The sequence below is a fragment of the Garra rufa genome, chromosome 8 (assembly GCF_049309525.1).
Source record: "Garra rufa chromosome 8, GarRuf1.0, whole genome shotgun sequence".
Taxonomy (NCBI): domain Eukaryota; kingdom Metazoa; phylum Chordata; class Actinopteri; order Cypriniformes; family Cyprinidae; genus Garra; species Garra rufa.
The window spans coordinates 52,089,413-52,111,860 of record NC_133368.1 but is presented as its reverse complement, the minus strand read 5'-3'; the positions used below and the strand labels follow the sequence as shown (position 1 = coordinate 52,111,860).

Sequence of the window (22,448 nt, the reverse complement as noted above, 5' to 3'; positions counted from 1 at the left end):
CATTCAGTTCGGGAGTTCAAGCACGATTCTCGAGTCATTTGATTCAGTTCGGCAATTATTTGATTCAGTTCGGGAGTTCGAGAGCAATTCTTGAGTCGTTTGATTCAGTTCGGGAATCATTTGATTCAGTTCGGGAGTTCGAGAGCAATTCTTGAGTCGTTTGATTCAGTTCGGGAATCATTTGATTCAGTTCGGGAGTTCGAGAGCAATTCGCGAGTCATTTGATTCAGTTCGGGAATCATTTGATTCAGTTCGGGAGTTCGAGAGCAATTCTTGAGTCGTTTGATTCAGTTCGGGAATCATTTGATTCAGTTCGGGAGTTCGAGAGCAATTCGCGAGTCATTTGATTCAGTTCGGGAATCATTTGATCCAGTTCGGGAGTTTGAGTGCAATTCTTGAGTCTTTTGATTCAGTTCGGGAATCATTTGATTCAGTTCGGGAGTTCGAGTGCAATTCGCGAGTCATTTGATTCAGTTCAGGAGTTCATTCTGTATTTATTCTGTGTGGTTAATGATTGAGATCAGAACTTTGCAGTGGGTTCAACAATTAAAGATCTGTGCAGATGTCTCTCCTTGATGTGTTATTATAGATTATGGACTCGTATTTTAGTTAAAGTCTTAATGATAGATTTGTTTCAGCTTTTGTCTTCTCCAGATGTGAACTGATGGACTGGAGTGGTGTGGATTATTGTGATGTTTTTATCAGCTGTTTGGACTCTCATTCTGACGGCACCCATTCACTCCAGAGGATCCATTGCTAGTAACAGATTGTTAAAATCAAAAGTTGCATCTGTTGATTTTATTTAATGGACCTAGGCTAACATGAACTAACAATAAACAGATAGTTAGTTGTTGCATGAACTGATATAGTATGTAAGTATTAGGAATAGTATGAAACAAACACTCAAGTTAAAAAATGCTTTTTATTATTTGCACATTTATTTCCAGTGACATTTAACATGTTCATCATCAGACTGAGAGACTGAGCGTTTACTGTCATTTATAGACTGAAGTACCTGAACAGTAGAAAAAGAAAAACCAGCTTTGTATTACAAATACGCACATAGTGCTCAGAGACAAATAAAGACGTGACCTTTAACTTTTGCTGTACACAGGTTTAACAAATAGCAGACAGAACTTATTGATTATTTTTTGACTGTCTAGAATTGTTTATTGATATTCTCCATAGAAGTTTCCATCATTTTGCTTGATGTTATGAACCTGAGAAACACCTATAATAGACAACAGAAATATAAAAGCAGGCGCTTCTAGATTCGTCTCATTCCTCGAGCCATGAGGCAGGCGAACACCGTCATCACCATCTTGGGCTTGACCTCCACCAGATCCTCAGGCAGAGCGTACACCCGCGCTCCGATCTTCCTGGCCATAGAGATGGCGTACCTGAACAACACATCCGTCAGTTTCATCTGCACAACAGCCTTTACACACTTCTGGCTTCAGCACAAGTTCAGCTCTGACTTTCTCCTGCAGTTCAGTTTATATCACGCAATTCTTTTTTTCTCACAGTTCTGAATTTATATCTTGCAATTCTGACTTTGTCATAATACTGAGTTTTTATCTTGTAATGCTACACTTCTTGTAGTTCTAAGTTCATATCTCGGAATTCTGACTTTTTTTTCTTGTATTTCTGACTTTATTTCTATTTCTCTAGCAATTCTGACTTATTACTAGTTCAGATGTTTAGAGTTTTGCAATTCTGGCTTTTTTTAATTGCTATTCTGTCTTTCTCAAGACTGAGTTTATATCTCACAATTCTGACTTTTTTTCTTGTATTTCTGACTTTATTTCTATTTCTGAATTCTGATTTCCTTGACATTCTGAAGTAAATCTTGCAGTTGTTTCTTGTAATTCTGAGTTTATTATTCTGACTTTTTTTCTTGCAGTTCTGACTTTCTCAAAATTCTGAGTTTATATCTCACAATTCTTAATTTTTTATTGCTATTCTGACATCATCCTAAGTAGTTTTTATCCTGTAATGCTAAATTTCTTATATTTCTAAACTTATATCTCTCAATTCTGATTTTTTCTTGCAGTTCTGACTTTCTCACAATACTGAGTTTCTATCTCTAGCAATTCTGACTTATTACTAGTTCAGATGTTTAGAGTTTTGCAATTCTGGCTTTTTTTTAATTGCTATTCTGTCTTTCTCAAGACTGAGTTTATATCTCACAATTCCGACTTTTTCCTTGCAGTTCTGATTTTCTCATAATACTGAATTTATATCACAATTCTGAGTTTATTCTGACTTTTTCCTTGCAATTCTGACTTTCTCACAATGCTGAGTTTCTCTAGCAATTCTGACTTATTGCTATTCTGACTTTCTCGTATTACTGACTTTAGATGTCGCAATCCTGTTTTTTTTTATTGCTATTCTGACTTTCTCATAATCCTTAGTTTGTCTTGCAATTCATATTTTTTTCTCACAGTTCTGAATTTATATCTTGCAATTCTGACTTTGTCATAATACTGAGTTTTTATCTTGTAATGCTACATTTCTTGTAGTTCTAAGTTCATATCTTGGAATTCTGACTTTTTTTCTTGTATTTCTGACTTTATTTCTATTTCTGAATTCTGATTTCCTTGACATTCTGAAGTAAATCTTGCAGTTGTTTCTTGTAATTCTGAGTTTATTATTCTGACTTTTTTTCTTGCAGTTCTGACTTTCTCAAATTTCTGAATTTTTTATATCTCGCAGTTCTGAGTTTATATCTCACAATTCTTAATTTTTTCTTGCTATTCTGACTTCCTCATAATATCTTCATGAATTCATATCTCGTAATTCTGAGTTTTTGTTTTTTATTTCTATTCTGACTTGCTCAATACTGAGTTTATATCTCGCAGTTCAGACTTTTTCCTTGCAGTTCTGACTTTCTTGTAATTCTGACATTATATCACAATTCTGGCTTTATTCTGCCTTTTTTTCTCAGTTCTGACTTTCTCATAATACTGAGTTTATAGTATAGTTTATACTGAGTTAACATTGTATCTTGCTATTCTGACTTCTGACATCATAACAGTTTTTATCTTGTAATGCTACATTTGTTGTATTTCTAAATTTATATCTGACATTTCGGATTTTTCTTGCAGTTCTTTCTCACAATGCTGAGTTTATATCTCTAGCTATTCTGACTTATTACTAGTTTAGATTTTTAGAGTTTAGATGTCGCAATTCTGGCTTTTTTTATTGCTAGTCGGACTTTCTCATAATCCTGAGTTTGTCTTGCAATTCTGACTTTTTCCTTGCGGTTCTGACTTTCTTGTAATTCTGACATTTTATCACAATTCTGACTTTATTCTGACTTTTTTCTCTCAGTTCTGATTTTCTCATAATACTGAATTTACATCCTGCAGTTCTGAGTTTATATCTAGCAATTCTGACTTTCTCATAATATCTTTCTGAGTTTCTTGTAATTCTGAGTTTATTCTGACTTTTTTCTTGCTATTCTAACTTTCTCATAATTCTGAGTTTATAGTATAGTTTATACTGAGATAACAGTATATCTTGCTATTCTGACTTCTGACATCATATTACTGAGTTTATCTTGTAATGCTACATTTCTTGTATTTCTAAATTTATATCTCACAACTCTCACAGTTCTGACTTTCTCACAATACTGAGTTTCTATCTCTAGCAATTCTGACTTATTGCTATTCTGACTTTCTCATAATTCTTAGTTTGTCTTACAATTCTGACTTTTTTGTGATTCTGAGTTTATTCTGACTTTTTTCTCTCAGTTTTCACTTTCTCATAATACTGAATTTATATCTCACAGTTATAAATTTATATCTCTTAATTCCGACTTTCTTGCAATTCTGACTTTTTTACTTGCCGTTCCGACTTTCTTATAATTCTGACTTTTCTCTTAAAGTTCTGATTTAGAATTACAAGAAAGTCAGAATTACTAGATATAAACTCAGAATTACAAGTCAGAATTGTAAGAGAAAAGTCGGAACTGCAAGTAAAATGTCAGAATAAACTCAGAATTATGAGAAAGAACTGCAAGATATAACTCTTGCAGAAAAAAAAGCCAGAATTCAGAATTACAAGAAACTCAGAATTACGAGTTCTGGCTTTTTCATTGCTATTCTGACTTTCTCAATACTGAGTTTATATCTTGCAGTTCTTTCTTGTAATTCTACAAGAAAGTTTATTTTGACTTTTTTCTTGCAGTTCTGACTTCTCTGCAGTTCTAAATTGATCTAGCAAGTCTGACTTTCTCATTGCTATTCAGACTTTCTCATAATCCTCAGTTAATATCTCACAATTCTGACTTGTAATTTTGAGTTTTTATTTAGTAATTCTGACGTTCTTGTAATTCTGAGTTTATATCTCTCAATTCTGAGTTATGTCTTGCAATTTTTTCTTGCAATTCTGACTTCTTTCTTGCAGTTCTGACTTTATAATACCAATTTTATGACTCTTAAGAGAAATATTCTTCAGCACTGAAGTCCTCCTGAACCCAGAACATGTGTGTAATGTTCATTACTGTGCGATTGAGGAGCACGACTGTGACATACTTGGCGTTATTGAGTTTCTCTTCGTCTGTCAGGTCTTCTGTCTTGAGAAGGTCGTAGCGGATGGAGCCGGGCTGGATGGCGTCAATCAGGTCCAGGACCGGCATGCTGGTGCTGATGGATCCGTCCTGCGCAATCATAACCCAGCGGTCAGTGTTGATGCAGACGGAACAGCTGTTTTTCCTCAGGGTGAGCGAGAGCTACCTACTTTAAAGCCGCTGATGGTGCCTTTGCCGGCCTGTCTGAGCGCGTCGTTCACCCAGGTCACGATGGTGTCGTCGTTCACCTTCTGCCCGTCGCCCAGATCCTCCAGGATGTTCAGTGTGTATCTGCAGACAGAAGAGGAGGAGATCTTCAGCATGTGACGGTGTGTGTGAGTGTGTGAGTGTGGATCTGAAGTGTGTTTGTGTGTCTGACCTCCTCATGAGCTGCCAGAGCAGAGCCAGAGTCAGCGTCCGGTTGCCTTCGTTCAGATCCTGACCAGCGATTCCCACCAGAGAGAACTTGGCCTCCTTCTTTCCCAGCTCCACCGCGTAGTTACAGTTCTCCAGCTGTGGTTCACAATCAAGTGGAATGTGCTTTAGCAACTATTTATTTATTGTTTCAAAATAGTATTTTTAGGATTTGTTTAGTTCACTTTTATTTTTTATTTATTTGCATTTAGTCATTTTTTAATCAAAACAGTATTTAATGTTTTGATTTAATTCTGATTTAATGAAGTTGCCAAATAATTTTGATTTTCTATGCTGTTATTATCAATAGTATAGTATTTATGTAGGAAAGACAACTAACGTAAATGTAAAAGGTTAAGCTAAATAAATGCATTTGTTAAGTGGCAAGCATAAATAAATTATAAATTATAAAAATTAAAATAAAGATTAAATGTAAAACAAAAAGAGTAGTTATTTCTAAAATAATATAAAAAAATGAGTCATTTTAAATTAGAAATAAAATGAATATTTAAAAAAAAAAGTATTTAGGTCAAAGACGAAAAAGGGTTCAAGCATAAAAACAATACGTGTAATACTGCTTTAAATGATTGTTTTCCCCCAAAAACAGTTTTCTGTTTAAGTTAACTGCATTTTGTTTTACTGATCAAAAAATAAATCTCATATATTTTTCCCTAATTTACAGAAGACACCCACTAAAATGTCATTCAGTGTCAATCTTGGCAGGCATATTTACAACAAAAATCTATTTTTTGACATATTAAAAGATACATTTTTATTCACCCCAAATACACCTTAGTTGTAATTCTACATTTTTTTTTTTTTACAATTTGCCACTATCCTAGATTTTTAACTCATTTAAAACACAATGAAATTTAATATGCTCCCTTTTTTATATATATCTTTAATATGTACAAGTCAGAATAAGCATAAGCATGACAGTCTAACATTATTTCAACCAAATTGTAACATTTTATTCTCCATAAAATAATTTGAAAACTTAAAAGTAGACACTTTACCTACATCTAATGTGCTTTCTATGAACATAAACTCACTTTTGTAAATTTTCTTTTTATGTGGACATCTTACTGTCTTTAGATATCCATTTATAGAATATTTAATAATTTTTCGTGTGTGTTTGAGTGATGAGCTTCTGTTCTAATGCATTTGTACCTTTTTCATGTTGCTGCCCAGTTTGGGATACGGTGGTTTGTTGACTTTGTCCCAGTCCACAGGAACCTTGATCTTTTCATAGAGCTGGAAGATCACCAGAGCATCAGCCAGATCCCTGACAGAAGAAGAAGAAGACAGAGAACACAATGAGCACCAGCACTGCAGCAGCGCCACCTGCTGGACACACAGTCTGTCAACATTCTGGCGAGGTGCTCTTTCAGTAAACTTCAAGAAACATTTGTTCAGTTGATCCTGTCTTTAATAATGTTCTCAACATGTTTTTAAACTTTTCAACGTTACATATTTGGTTCAAAGAACATTCAAAAGTAACATTCCCGAAATGCTACAAAATAGAGATAGATTTAGAGATCCATTCAAACATTCTAAAAACTGGACACTTTGAACATTCAGAGAACAGTCAGAAATAACTTGTTTGTTACATTCTCTAGGCATATTTTTGTTTGCTGGGATACTTGTCTGTTTTAAATCAGCTCTCATGATCAAATCATGTTTCAAACAGTGGTTTGCTGCTCATCATACTCGAACAAAAATGATTATTTTGCATTTTAATCCCAGCTAGCAAAAATATGCTTGGAGAATGTGACAAAAAAAGTTATTTCTGACTGTTCTTTGAATACATAATTAACTATGTTTTCATTACAGTTTTTGGTAGTTACTGATATAATTATGACTATAGTTGTGGTATATTTATCATCACAGTTATCGGTAGACATCATTACAGTTATTGTATATTTATCACAGTAGTTGGCAAATATTGTTACAGTTATCACTATAGTTTAGGTATATTTATCATCACAGTTATCAGTAGATATTGGTGTACTAGTGCACTGCTTGCCTGTTTTCTATCAAACAGCTCTCACGATCAAATAAAGTTTCAAACAGTGGTTTGCCGTTGAATGTTTATTTTGCATTTTAATCCCAGCTAGCAAAAATATGCTTGGAGAACGTAACCAAAAAAAGTTATTTCTGACTGTTCTCTGAAGGTTCAAATTGTCCTGTTGTTTGAATGTTTGAATGTATCTCCAAAGAAACATTCCATTGTATCATTTTGTAACATTTCGGGAATGTTACTTTTGAACCAACCATGTAACATGTTTAAAAGTTTCAAATAAGTTAGAAGAACGTCCAACTAAAATGTTTCAGAAAAACATTTTGAATACAAAAACATTGTGTACAAATGTTTAAATTGCACATTAGCCAGTTTTGATACTTTTTGATTCTAACTATTTCTACTCCAGTTCATAGTTGAAATGGTGATTGTAATGAAGACTCATCTTCATGACTGATTTGTGCTAATTAAACATCAATGATGTTGAATCTCCAAACTGGTTTCAGCCCAAACGGAAAATTCATTTTAGAGTGAGTATTTTTGCTTGCTGAAATTTTAGTGCATCCCTAATTTAATAGCCGTTCAGTGCTTTAGAGTGCACTTCTGAGTTTGATTTATTGTAATGTATTGAGATGTTTGCTGTGCACTCACACGTAGAGATGATTGACGCGTGGATTGACGCCCAGTGAGTTCATCCAGTTCCTGAAGGTTCGCTCCTCTCTGGTCTCTCCTGACAGACGTGAGAACATGATCAGATCAGTTTAATGGAATCTTTGTGAATATTGATCACACGAGTCACTCTATTAACTTCTGATTCTCAATCTCTGACAATTAATTACAGGCTTTAGTATATTAGAAAGAAGCATAGTTTACATTCCTGCATCTCAAACATTGAATCATCAAGACTTTGCCAAAATATTCTGAGAATATTCCTTTGAGATGGTTCAATTCTCTGGAAATGTGCTCCAAGAAAATCAAATAAATATACACTACTGTTCAAAAGTTTGGGGTCAGTACATTTTTTTAATACTTTTTTCACCAAGTGTGTATTAAGTTAATAATTAAAAGTTTATTCAAAGTTAATAATAAATAATTTTCATTGTTATAAAATATATTTTGAATAAACACTGTACTTTTTAAACTTGTTATTCATGAAAGAATCCTGAAAAAAAAAAAAATCTCAGCTTCCAAAAAATATTTGTCAGCACAACTGTTGATATTCTCCAGCATTGATCATTCTAATAATAAATCAGTATATTAGAATGATTTCTGAAGGATCATGTGACACTGAAGACTGGAGTAACAGCTGATCAAAATTCAGCTTTTCATCACAGGAATAAATTCTATTTTAAAGTATGTTAAAATAAAAAACATTATTTTATATTGTAAAAACATTTTGCAATATTACTGTTTTTTTAATCAAATAAATGCAGCCTTGATGAGCACTTCTTTAAAGACTATTACAAGTCTTACTGACCCCAAACTTTTGAACGCTAGTGTATATGTAATATATAAATCTAGTTTGAGAGAGTGAGATTACAGGGCTCTTTTTCTCAGGAAAAACATCTGAGAAGCAAGAGACTTAAGCGTTGATGTCTAGGAGAAACAGCTGAAATATTCAAAAGGTTTTAAAGTGATAGTCCACCTAAAAATGTTTATTCTGTCATAATTTACTCTCCCTTGTGTTGCTCCGAACTGAAATGACTTTTTGAACAATTTACTTCAATTATATGGGTAAAAAACTGATTCCCAGCATTCTTCAAAATGTCTTTTTTTGTTTCCAGCTCATAGAAGTTTGGAGAGATCGAGGCAGAGTTAAACAACAACAGGATGATCTCCCGCTTCAGACGGACTCACCCTCGATAGAGCTCCAGTCGATGTCCTGGTTCTCAGGCTTCTTCAGAGCTGGGAACTTGTTGAAGAGGTTGGCCACGTAGGCCAGATTGAGTTTGGGGTTTCCGCGCACCACGTCTGTGGCCGTGACGAACTGTCGGCAGCCGAGCCGGTCGGCCTGTTCCAGCATGCACTCGGCTCTCTTCAGGTCGTCTTTCTCCTGTAACGGCGGGATTTTAACGTGTTTTAAGTGTTGAACGTGTGCATGTGAATGATGTGTCGATGAGCTGTTTCCTCACCCGTATTCCAGATATGTCGATCGGGATGGCTGGGATGCCCTCCTCATCTCCTTTGGGTGCCACCTGGTTCAGGATGTTGTAGTAGGCCTTGGAGTCCTTGAACGACACACGAAGATGAGGTTATGAGCACGTCAATATATTTACATCCAGAGAGCATTAACACTGGTTTATACAGTCCTGCTTCCTTGTAATATAATAATATTACTTTTTCCAAGTAACTAGTAAAGTAACGCATTACTTTTTAATTGACAAAAAATATCAGTTTATCTTTTTCAAATAAGTAACGCCAGTTACTTTTCCCTCATTTATTGATTGACAGCTCTCCTGTCTCCATGTGGAGAGAAACTGTGAGTAAGATGTTACTTTAGTTCTAGAATAAATGTGAACATGCATTAATTCATCTCACTCACTAAAAACTGATACAGTGTTCTTCAAAATGAATAAAAAACCTGCAATAATTAAAGGTTAAACAATACAAATATCCTTTATGTATTTAATCCCATTTTATGAACTGATGTCTTTCCTGCCAACCTTCAATGATCCAATTCATCCATACTAATAAGAAAAAATTACTCAAGATAATCTAACATTTGATTTCCTTTTTTTATTGCTGAAGAGTTGACATTTGTTCTTCTGTGGTCTACTGTACAGACGGAGATTTACTTTTCTCTAAACCTGAGGCTTTTGCTGTGAAAAGGCTTTTACATTTGACAAAAATAGGCTTTTTATATTAAAAACAAACAAGCCCTGCTCAGATTTAAAAAGTAACGGAAAAGTAACGAAATGCATTACTTTCCATAAAAAGTAACTAAGTAGCGTAATCAGTTACTTTTTTAGGGAGTAACTCAATATTTTAAAGCATTACTTTTCATAAAAAGTAACTAAGTAACGTAATCAGTTACTTATTTAGGGAGTAACTCGATATTGTAACGCATTACTTTTAAAAGTAACTTTCCCCAACACTGGTCATTACCTTGATATCGGAGCTGAAGTTGTTGATTTTGGCGCAGCCGGCCTCCTCCAGGTGATAGTTGACCCAACGCAGCAGCAGCTCCTCAGGAGACAGTTTGACCAGATCCTCCAAACTCTCCCCATCCCTGAGCAGAGCGATCAGAGCTGCACACACACACACACACACACACACACACGTGATCATGTGACTCCCATAATGTCATTGGTTTGGTCAACACATTTGTCATTTACCCTAAAGAAAGATGTTAGTATTTGGCTCCTGTTTAGTTCTTGTTTTGATCAAATAATAATGTTAGGGTAACTTCTTTTTAGAGCTTTGTTTCTTAAAACCATTAAATAATGTTCCTAGGAAGACCATAAAACAATGTTGCCTAATGGTTATTTTTAGAATAATGTTCTATAAAAGATGTTTCTATAGAGTAAGGTTTCCTGGCCAACCAAAGACCAACATTTAAAGGGGTCAAATGATGCAGTTTCTTGTTTTTCCTTTTTCTTTAGAGTGTCACAAGCTGTTTGTGCATCGATAAGATCTGTAAAGTCGCAAGACTTAAAGTCTCAAACGCAAAAGAAATATTTATTATAAAAGTTAAGACTCAGAGACATTGCAAAAGTGAAATTTGCCGTTCCAAATGAGGACACAACTAGAAAGCGGTGGTTAAGTTATATTTACAACCCTGTTCCGGAACAGTACACTGTAAATATTTAAGTGTGTGATGCGCATTTCCCTGAGGACTGTTTCCTGAACCTGGGAGAGCAGCTTACAATGTCAACCCTTACTAACCAAAGGGTTAAGGCTATAAAGTGGGGCAGTTCCAATGTTGAAGGACAGTCTGATTTCTGACTCGCAGCCTGTAAGTACGATTTCATATTTAAAGAATTCAGTACTGACTATTCAAACACCAGTTTTGATCAGTGTAGAGTAGTGCTTGTTGTTTCTCGTTCTATGATCGCAAATGCAGACATGGTGTTTATGCAACGCAAAGTGTAAAAAGACAGCATGAGTCATTATAATCAGTAGTTGTGTCCCCACTGGATGCAACAAATGCCTCGTTTATAAGGGGTTTTGTTGTTTCTGTCTTGTCGCGTCGAGGCACTGCATGATAAGGGGCGTAACATTTCGGCCAATCACAACGCACCGAATAGCTGGCCAATCAGAGAACACCTCGGTTTCCATCAACAATGAGTTTTGTAAAAATCAAAGCGTTTCAGAAAGGTGCGGCAGAGAGGAGCAACAATGTACAGTATGTGGAAAATAATGTTTTTTGAACCTCAAACTGCATAAACACCTCACTTTACAACAAATACACAAAATAGTACTCTTTTTTAGCAACATCACATGACAACTTTAAAAAAAGGGGTTTTAAATGTACCTTCATTTCGACTGATCTCGATGTCTGCAAACAGGCCGATTTTGATGACCTGCCACAGGAGTCCCAGCACTAAATGCTGCCTGCCCTCTTTCAGGTCCTCTGCTCCGATGTTCACCACGTGGCAACCGATAGCGGAGGCGGAGTTGAGCGCGAGGTTCAGATTCTCCTGCACGTTCACACACACATGAACACCAGCATTAAAATCAGTAAAACAGCAGTGAGTGAAAGGGTCCAGTGGGTCAGGAGCAGTGTTTGTGGACGGACCTGGATGGTGAAGGGCGTCAGCTTCTTCTTGTTGATGGTTCTCTCGTCAATGGTGTCCGGCACAGACAGGTTGATCATCTTGCTGCAAACAGAGAGGAAGCTCATATGTTTGAGCAGTGAAATACGGCGGTATTGAAAGTGAAGGTGTGTTTACGCTGCGGTACCAGAGCACGATGCCGTCGCCCACCGCCGTGAACAGATCGTTGGAGCTGGGATCCATGGGAAGAACATGCTGGCAGTCCGGATCCTTCTCCAGCGCTTTATTGACCCAGTTCACAAACGCCACTTTCTCCTCCTCTGAACACGTGTCACAGTTGGGGATAAACACATTGTGGGAAGATTGTTTGGAAATGTTTCTGAACTGTCAAATTCTTCAGTCTAATGTTATTTAAAGGTGACAAAATCTTTTCTTACTACATTCTGATGACATTTTGACCCTAAATGCTGAACGCTCAAATGTCCAGCTTTTTATTTTCGGAATTAGAATGATATTTAAAAGTTACAAAAAAATGTTTCTTACAACATTCATCAAGTTTAAATAACATCAAGGTCATTTTAAGAATGTGCATCTCAGAATTGATATATCTATATATCGTATATCAAATATTAACTAGACAAAAACATTTGTCAATTAACAAGTTACTAGCATGTTTTTAGCATGTAGTTAACGTGATTAACAAGTTGCTAGCATGTTGTTAGCATTATTAGCATGTTATTATCCAGTTGCTAGCATGTTGTTACCATGATTAACAAGTTGCTATCATGTTGTTAGCATTATTAGCATGTTATTAGCCAGTTGCTAGCATGTTGTTACCATGATTGACAAGTTTCTAGCATGTTGTTAGCATTATTAGCATGTTATTAGCCAGTTGCTAGCATGTTGCTAACATGACTAGCGAGTTATAAGCAAGTTGCTAGCATGTTACTAGCATGTTTTAGCATGACTAGCATGTCACTAGCATGCTGCTAGCATGATTAACAAGTTTCTAGCATGTTGTCAGCATTATAAACAAGTAACTTGCATGTTGTTAGCATTATTAGCATGTTTTTAGCACAACAAGCATGTTGTTGTCATTTTGCTAGCATGATTAGCATGTTGCTAGAATTATTAGCAAGTTGTTAGCATGATTAGCAAGTTGCTAGCATGTTGTTTGCATAACATGACTAGTGGGTTATTAGCAAGTTGCTAGCATGTTTTGGCATGACTAACATGTCACTGGCATGTTGTTAGCATGATAAGCGTGTTTCTAACATGTTGCTAGCATGATTAACAAATATCTAGCATGTTGCTGCCATTATTAACATGTTTCTAGCATGTCGTTAGTATGTTGCTAGCATGATTAACAAGTTGTTAGCATGACTAACTAGTTATCAGCAAGTTTCTGGCATGTTATTAATCTCTTTCTAGCATGTTTGCTAGCATGATTAGCATGTTACTAGCATGGCTAGTATGTTGCTAGCATGATTAGCAAATTACTAACATGGGTAGCATGTTGTTAGCATGTTGCTAGCATGATTAGCAAGTTGCTAGCATGTTGTTTGCATAACATGACTAGTGGGTTATTAGCAAGTTGCTAGCATGTTTTGGCATGACTAACATGTCACTGGCATGTTGTTAGCATGATAAGCATGTTTCTAACATATTGCTAGCATGATTAACACATATCTAGCATGTTGCTGCCATTATTAACATGTTTCTAGCATGTCGTTAGTATGTTGCTAGCATGATTAACAAGTTGTTAGCATGACTAACTAGTTATCAGCAAGTTTCTGGCATGTTATTAATCTCTTTCTAGCATGTTTGCTAGCATGATTAGCAAGTTGCTAGCATGTTGTTTGCATAACATGACTAGTGGGTTATTAGCAAGTTGCTAGCATGTTACTAGCATGTTTTGGCATGACTAACATGTCACTGGCATGTTGTTAGCATGATAAGCATGTTTCTAACATGTTGCTAACATGATTAACAAATATCTAGCATGTTGCTACCATTATTAACAAGTTGCTAGCATGTTGTTAACATGACTAGCGAGTTATTAGCAAGTTGCTAGCATGTTACTAGCGTGTTTTAGCATGACTAGCATGTCACTAGCATGCTGCTAGCATGATTAACAAGTTTCTAGCATGTTGTAAGCATTGTTAGCATGTTTCTAGCACAACAAGCATCTCGTTGGCATGTTGCTAGCATGATTAGCATGTTGCTAGCATTATTAGCAAGTTGTTAGCATGATTAGCAAGTTGCTAGCATGTTGTTTGCATAACATGACTAGTGGGTTATTAGCAAGTTGCTAGCATGTTACTAGCATGTTTTGGCATGACTAACATGTCACTGGCATGTTGTTAGCATGATAAGCATGTTTCTAACATGTTGCTAGCATGATTAACAAATATCTAGCATGTTGCTACCATTATTAACATGTTTCTAGCATGTCGTTAGTATGTTGCTAGCATGATTAACAAGTTGTTAGCATGACTAACTAGTTATCAGCAAGTTTCTGGCATGTTATTAATCTCTTTCTAGCATGTTTGCTAGCATAATTAGCATGTTACTAGCATGGCTAGCATGTTGCTAGCATGATTAGCAAGTTACTAACATGGGTAGCATGTTGTTAACATGATTAGCATGTTGCTAGCATATTTCTAATATGTTGTCAGTTACTAGCACGTTTTAACATGATTAGCAAGTTACTAGCATGATGCTAGCATGATTAGCATATTGTTAGCATGATGCAGATAGATAATAAGTTTTAAATAGCATTTCAGTAAGTTGGCTTTCTCAAGGCAACTTAATAAAATGCTAAAAACGTTCCATAAACATTAGTTTAAAAACATTTAGTTCTAACATTTCTACAATTATTAGTGTTTCCTGTCGTCTGTTCTACAGAATCCTGATTATCAGAATGTTTTGTTCTCTGATGTTGTGTGTTTTTCATCAGTGTGTTGATCTCACCGGAGTAAGAGTGCTGTGTTCCAGACTGTTCTGAGGTTCCAGCCACTGAACAGATTCCCTCCTTCTTATTGATGGCCTTACGGAACGTCTTGGAGACTTCTGAGCTCTTCAGATCATGAAACACCTGAGACAGACGGAGACAGACGACCTTCAGAGTGACTGATACAGTTCACTTCAGTTACAACTAAAATCAAAACCATTACAAAAAATTACTTTTAATACCTTTAATTCAACTCATTTCCTCATTTCAACTCATAATTTAGTTTAGCTTGTACTAAAATAACTGAAATAAAAATGAATAAAAATGCACACATATATAAAAAATACTACAAATGACAAAACAGACAATTAAATTACAAAAGCTTTCATGAAAATTAAAATGACAGAAAATATACAAATATTTCCAAATGTTTCAAAATATTTTCAAAATACTTCGAAATATTTATAAAATGTTTCAAAATATTTTCAAAATGTTTTAAAATATGTATAAAATGTTTCAAAATATGTATAAAATGTTTCAAAATATGTATAAAATGTTTCATAACATTTATAAAAGTTTCATAACATTTATAAAAGTTTCATAACATTTATAAGTTTCATAACATTTATAAAATGTTTCAAAATATTTATAAAATGTTTCAAACACATTTTCAAAATGTTTCAAACACATTTTCAAAATGTTTCAAACACATTTTCAAAATGTTTCAAAATATGTATAAAATGTTTCAAAATATGTATAAAATGTTTCAAAATATGTATAAAATGTTTCAAAATATGTATAAAATGTTTCAAAATATGTATAAAAGTTTCATAACATTTATAAAATGTTTCAAAATATTTATAAAATGTTTCAGAATATTTATAAAATGTTTCAAAATATGTATAAAATGTTTCAAAATATGTATAAAATGTTTCAAAATATTTATAATAATTTTCAAAATATGTATAAAATGTTTCAAAATATTTATAAAATGTTTCAAAATATGTATAAAAGTTTCATAACATTTATAAAATGTTTCAAAATATTTATAAAATGTTTTAGAATATTTATAAAATGTTTCAAACACATTTTCAAAATGTTTCAAAATATGTATAAAATGTTTCAAAATATTTATAAATGTTTCAAAATATGTATAAAATGTTTCAAAATATTTATAAAATGTTTCAAAATATGTATAAAATGTTTCAAAATATGTATAAAATGTTTCAAAATATTTATAAAATGTTTCAAAATATTTATAAAATGTTTCAAAATATGTATAAAATGTTTCAAAATATGTATAAAATGTTTCAAAATATTTATAATAATTTTCAAAATATGTATAAAATGTTTCAAAATATTTATAAAATGTTTCAAAATATGTATAAAAGTTTCATAACATTTATAAAATGTTTCAAAATATTTATAAAATGTTTTAGAATATTTATAAAACGTTTCAAACACATTTTCAAAATGTTTCAAAATATGTATAAAATGTTTCAAAATATTTATAAATGTTTCAAAATATGTATAAAATGTTTCAAAATATTTATAAATGTTTCAAAATATGTATAAAATGTTTCAAAATATTTATAAAATGTTTAATCAAAAATGTAATAGTATCTCAATGATACTAAAATAACACTGCTCATGATGACTTAAAATAATTTAAATTTATATATAATTCATCATTTTATGAATATATTAGAATAATTAAACCTAATTAAAATACTGAAAACCGATCACGATGTAAATTGAAATCATGTATTTCCATATTTAATCTCAGTAACTATTGTTTTTATAGAAGAATACAGTTCTTGAAACTGGAATCATGAAATGAATTGTGGTTAATTCGTTTAGTTTATATGTACAGATGTTTATTGCAGATGTTGGTGCTGACCTTGGCGAACTCGTCGAAGGTGATCTTTCCGTCCTGGTTGAGGTCCATGGTCCGGCTGAGCTCCTGGATGATCTCACGCACGCGGTATCCCGGCAACGGCAGATTGGCCGCCTTGAAGAGAGCGTTCAGCTCATCGGTGCAGATGTGACCGTTACCGTCCACGTCTGCGGGATGAGGTCAAAGGTCAGCGCCAACACATCGAATGAACCACTCGAATCAACCCACTCCTCTAATCGATCACTCTGAACACTCAACACTCCTCAAATCCACATTTTAAATGAGTGAATTTTAATTTCAATTTTGAATAGTTTTATAAAAATCATGTTAGCATGCTAGTAACTTGCTAATCATGCTAGAAACATGCTAGGAACTTCATTTAGTGATGCTAACGACATACTAGTAACTTGCTAATCATGCTAATAACATGCTAATCATGGTAGAAACATGTTAACAAATTGCTAACCATGCTAGAAACATGCTAGCAACTTGTCAGTCATGTTAACAAAATGCTAGTAACTTGCTAATCATGCTAGAAACATGTTAGCAACTAGCTAATCATGTTAAAAACATGCTATCAACTTGATAACCATTCTAGAAATATGCTAGCAACTAGCTAATCATAGCATGATTTGCATTTTTTTAACATGTTGCTAGCATTATTAACAAGTTCTTAGCATTTTGCTAGCATGATTAGAAAGTTACTAGTATGTTCCTAGCATGTAGTTAGCATGATTAACAAGTTTCTAGCATGTTTCTAGAATAACTAGCCTGTTGCTAGCATGATTAGCAAGTTGTTAGCATATTATTTGCATTGATAACCATTCTAGAAACATGCTAGCAACTAGCTAATCATGTTTAAAACATGCTAACAACTAGCTAATCATGTTAAAACATGCTAGAAACTTGCTAATCATTCTCGAAACAGGTTAGCAACTTGCTTTATGATACTAGCAACATGCTAGTAACACGTTAATAATGCTGATAACATGTTAATTGTGTTAGAAACATACTAGCTACATGCTAATAACATGCTAATCATGCTGGAAACATGCAAAACATCCCTGCTGAAAAAACAGCTAATACCAGCCTAGGCTGATTGGCTGGTTTTAGCTGTTTTTTTTCACCAGGGATGCTAGAAAAAATGTTAGAATCATGCTATCTACATTCTAACCATGCTAGCAACATGCTAATCATCTAATCTATCTATATAAAGTTTAAAACTTCAAGCTTTTACAGCTGCTTTAAACTTTCAGGCTAGACTTTCAAGCCAACCTAAAGTTGATGAACTGTTTTGATGAACTCTTTTTAATCTAGTTGCTCTGAGCTGAATCTGAATCTGGATGACATGTGTGTTCACACAGACTCTGTAAAGCGGTGTAAAAGTGTTCAGAGTGGCTGTAGTCTGTGTGTCACTCACCCACTTTACTGAAGGCCTCTCTCAGTTCCTCCAACTCCTCCGTTGAGATGTGTGATGTGCCCGCCATCTTATGCTCTCAAGATATATCACCTGTCAATCACAGAAACAGCGTGTGTTTGTTTCTGCTGCTGTTTGAGATCTTCACCACACTAATGGAGGAGCAACACTATTTAGTTTGTGCCATCTGTTCAACCTGAGATGGGGTTCTATAATCATACAATGCAAATGAACACATCCAGAGAAAAGCTTGTGCAAGAGCTTCACACCGGAAACACAGACTACTGCTGCTTCACTTTGAGTAACAGCCTGTGGTTTGAGGAGGAGAAACTAAAACTGCAGTTTAACATCAGCATTGGATACACAGCAGAATTATGATCTGCCGCTGTGACAGAGAGCACTGACAGTGAACATTACTGGACATTTACAGCAGTTACAACAATCTCCAAATGTTCTAGCAAAGTTATGAACAAACATTCTTCCAGTAACGCTAATAGAACGTTCATTCAACATTATCTGGTCTTTAATATTTTCAAAATGTCAACACAACGTTATTTATACGCTGTTCTTTGACTGTTTCAGATGAAGTAACTGTTTCACTCAGAGAACATTCAAAAGTAACATTCATGTAATGTTTGTGAAATGATCAAATGAAATCTTCCCTTAATGTTCACAAAAAATACGTTTTAGAAACATGTTTTAAATATTGCGCTCATCTGAACACAAAGACGTCATTACTTAGTAGACAATTCATGATGATGGTAACATTCTGTGGTTCATTTTTAAGTCATTTTGAGTAGAATGAACTCCAGATGTAACAAAATAACAAAAATGATAATAAAACTGTTAGTAACTTGCTAATCATGCTAGAAACATGCTAGCAACTTGCTAATCATGCTAGGAACATGCTAGCAACTTGCTAATCATGCTAGAAACATGCTAGCAACTTGCTAATCATGCTAGAAACATGCTAGCAACTTGTTAATTATGCTAGAAACATGCTAGCAACTTGTTAATTATGCTAGAAACATGCTAGCAACTTGCTAATCATGCTAGAAACAAGCTAGCAACTTGCTAATCATGCTAGAAACATGCTAGTAACTTGCGAATCATGCTAGAAATATGCTAGTAACTTACAAATCATGCTAGAAACATGCTAGTAACTTGTTAAACATGTTAGAAACATGCTAGCAACTTGCTAATCAAGCCAGAAACATGCTAGTAACTTGCTAAACATGCTAGAAACATTCTAGTAACTTGTCGGTGATGTTAACAACATGCTAGTAACTTGATAAACATGTTAGAAATATGCTACCAACTTGCTAATCATGCTAGAAACATGTTAGCAACTTGTTAATAATGCTAGAAACATGCTAGTAACTTTATAAACATGCTAGAAACATGCTACCAACTCGCTTATCAAGCCAGAAACATGCTGGTAACTTGCTAATCATGCTAGAAACATGCTAGTAACTTGCTAATAAGCCAGAAACATGCTAGTAACTTGCTAAACATGCTAGAAACATGCTAGTAACTTGCGAATCATGCAAGAAACATGTTAGCAACTTGTCAGTGATGTTAACAACATGCTAGTAAATTGTTAATAATGCTATAAAACATGCTAGCAACTTGCTTATCATGCTAGAAACATGTTAGCCAGTTGTTAATAATGTTAGAAACATGATAGCAACTTGCTAATCATATTAGAAACAGGCTAGTAACTTGCTTATAATGCTAAAAACATGTTAGTAACCGGCTAATCATGCTAGAAACATGATAGCAACTTGCTAATCATATTAGAAACACGCTAGTAACTTGCTTATAATGCTAGAAACATGTTAGTAACCGGCTAATCATGCTAGAAACATGATAGCAACTTGCTAATCATATTAGAAACACGCTAGTAACTTGCTTATAATGCTAGAAACATGTTAGTAACCGGCTAATCATGCTAGAAACATGATAGCAACTTGCTAATCATATTAGAAACACGCTAGTAACTTGCTTATAATGCTAGAAACATGTTAGTAACCGGCTAATCATGCTAGAAACATGATAGCAACTTGCTAATCATATTAGAAACACGCTAGTAACTTGCTTATAATGCTAGAAACATGTTAGTAACCGGCTAATCATGCTAGAAACATGATAGCAACTTGCTAATCATATTAGAAACACGCTAGTAACTTGCTTATAATGCTAGAAACATGTTAGTAACCGGCTAATCATGCTAGAAACATGATAGCAACTTGCTAATCATATTAGAAACACGCTAGTAACTTGCTTATAATGCTAGAAACATGTTAGTAACTGGCTAATCATGCTAGAAACATGATAGCAACTTGCTAATCATATTAGAAACACGCTAGTAACTTGCTTATAATGCTAGAAACATGTTAGTAACCGGCTAATCATGCTAGAAACATGATAGCAACTTGCTAATCATATTAGAAACACGCTAGTAACTTGCTTATAATGCTAGAAACATGTTAGTAACTTGCGAATCATGCTAGAAACATGATAGCAACTTGTCAGTGATGTTAACAACATGCTAGTAACTTGTTAATAATGCTATAAAACATGCTAGCAACTTGCTTATCATGCTAGAAACATGTTAGCAAGTTGTTAATAATGTTAGAAACATGCTAGCAACTTGCTAATAATGCTAGAAACATGTTAGTAACTGGCTAATCATGCTAGAAACATGATAGCAACTTGATAATCATATTAGAAACAGGCTAGTAACTTGCTAGTCATGCTAGAAACATGTTAGCAACTTGTTAATGATGCTATAAACATGCTAGCAACATGCTAATAATGTTAGTAACATGCTAATTGTGTTAGTAAACTGTAAAAACAGCTTGAAAAAAAAATCAACCTTATTAATTATTCATGCCCCAGTGTGTGATGGGAACACCAGTGAGAAACATCAGAAAACATGTATATTTACACTTGAACTTCTACAGGCTGAAATTATAAGTACCAATATAGAATTAACTTTTTTAAATTATTGTCTGAACTAACTTTTTGATTTGTTTTCTATAGTATTTACCACAGCACAGAATCATCTGTATAGGCGGGGTTTTGACTTCCTGCTCGTGAAGATGTGTTTAAGACCTCTAGATGTCATGTTAACAGGAATATGTCAGCAAACATGAAAGCAGCTTCAACTCATTTTTTAAAACTTTGTTAGTTTAGATATCCATAAAACAGTCTGTACTGACAGAAACTAACAAAACCATTTTTTAATATGAGCTCATTTGTGTGTTATTCATCCTGGACGCTCATATCAAAGCATTTAACATGCAAATGCTGCTCTCTTTACAGCGACGTCTGTTCACAGCAGTGAACTAATCAGATGCTCATTTGCATCTTTTATCCCAAAGATAAACGCTTTTATTTTAGCAGCGCAAATCTGAGCGTCATGCTTGAGTGAGAACTCTTTCTCTGTCTTTAAAACACTTGAGCAACAGAACTAGTTGAGCGCTGGTTATTTCAGTGTTGTTTCAAAATGTCTGTTGGACGTGTGCATCACATGCTCTGATCTTCCTCTTTCAGACGTGTTTGTTTCCGCACCGCCTGACGACGGCCTGGAAACTGATATGATATCATCAAAAACTGCGGCGGCACATCATATACTCAGCAAAGGTGTGAAGAAAACTTTTAAGACTCAGAGATGAGATGAAGAGCAGATGCTTGAGATCGAGCTGCAGCTTCAGATCAAACTCATGCAGATGAACCGCAGTTTCCTGTTTCACTTTAACAGCAGAGCAAAGCTTCACTTCTGCTTCAGATTACACGTAAAACCCCCAACACTTCAGCAAACCGACACGTACAACAGGCCTCAAACACTGAAAACCTGACACACTGAGAACATTTCACAAACATGACACAGAAAAGTGCAATAGTATTTGAATTCAAAGTGTTATTTGCCATTTCTTTCCGGGTAATTTTGAAATTTACTTGCATGAAATTTACTTTGTTAAATGCAATGTCAATGGGTTTGTGACCCTGAAGCACAAAACCAGTCTTAAGTTGCATTGATATATTTGTAGCAATAGCCAAAAATACATTGTATGGGTCAAAATGATCGATTTTTTAATGCCAAAAATCATTAAGATATTCAGAAATCAGAAATTTCCTACCGTAAATATATCAAAACAAAGTTTTTAATAGTAATATGCATTGCTAAGAACTTCATTTAGACAACTTTAAAGGTGATTTTCTCAATATTTTGATATTTATGCACCCCTCAGGTTGAATATTTTCAAATAGATGTATCTCAGCCAAATATTGTCCTAATCGTACAAACCAAACATCAATGGAAAGCATATTTATTCAAATCTCAATTTCAAGAATGACTAGTTTTGTGGTCCAGATGTGCTTACATTTGTAACATAAAAGCAAAGATATTAAATTAAATGCATCTGCAAATATAGTATTTTCACTTTCAGATATT

At 34.3% G+C, this 22,448-nt stretch overlaps 1 protein-coding gene across 1 annotated transcript; it reads right to left on the bottom strand.

Annotated features, from left to right (window-relative positions):
- Nucleotides 1-903: 903 nt before the first annotated feature.
- On the bottom strand, nucleotides 904-18,082 carry LOC141340370 (plastin-2). The gene is made up of 15 exons (XM_073845318.1): nucleotides 17,993-18,082; nucleotides 16,576-16,739; nucleotides 14,696-14,819; nucleotides 11,910-12,042; nucleotides 11,746-11,827; nucleotides 11,482-11,647; nucleotides 10,113-10,255; nucleotides 9,140-9,235; nucleotides 8,865-9,060; nucleotides 7,659-7,737; nucleotides 6,158-6,272; nucleotides 4,953-5,086; nucleotides 4,744-4,864; nucleotides 4,539-4,663; nucleotides 904-1,400 (listed from the first exon to the last, which is right to left on the bottom strand). Exons 1-15 carry the CDS (start codon nucleotides 18,057-18,059, stop codon nucleotides 1,268-1,270), a joined length of 1,878 nt encoding a protein of 625 aa, XP_073701419.1. The 5' UTR covers nucleotides 18,060-18,082; the 3' UTR covers nucleotides 904-1,267.
- Between the last annotated feature and the right edge of the window lie 4,366 nt (nucleotides 18,083-22,448).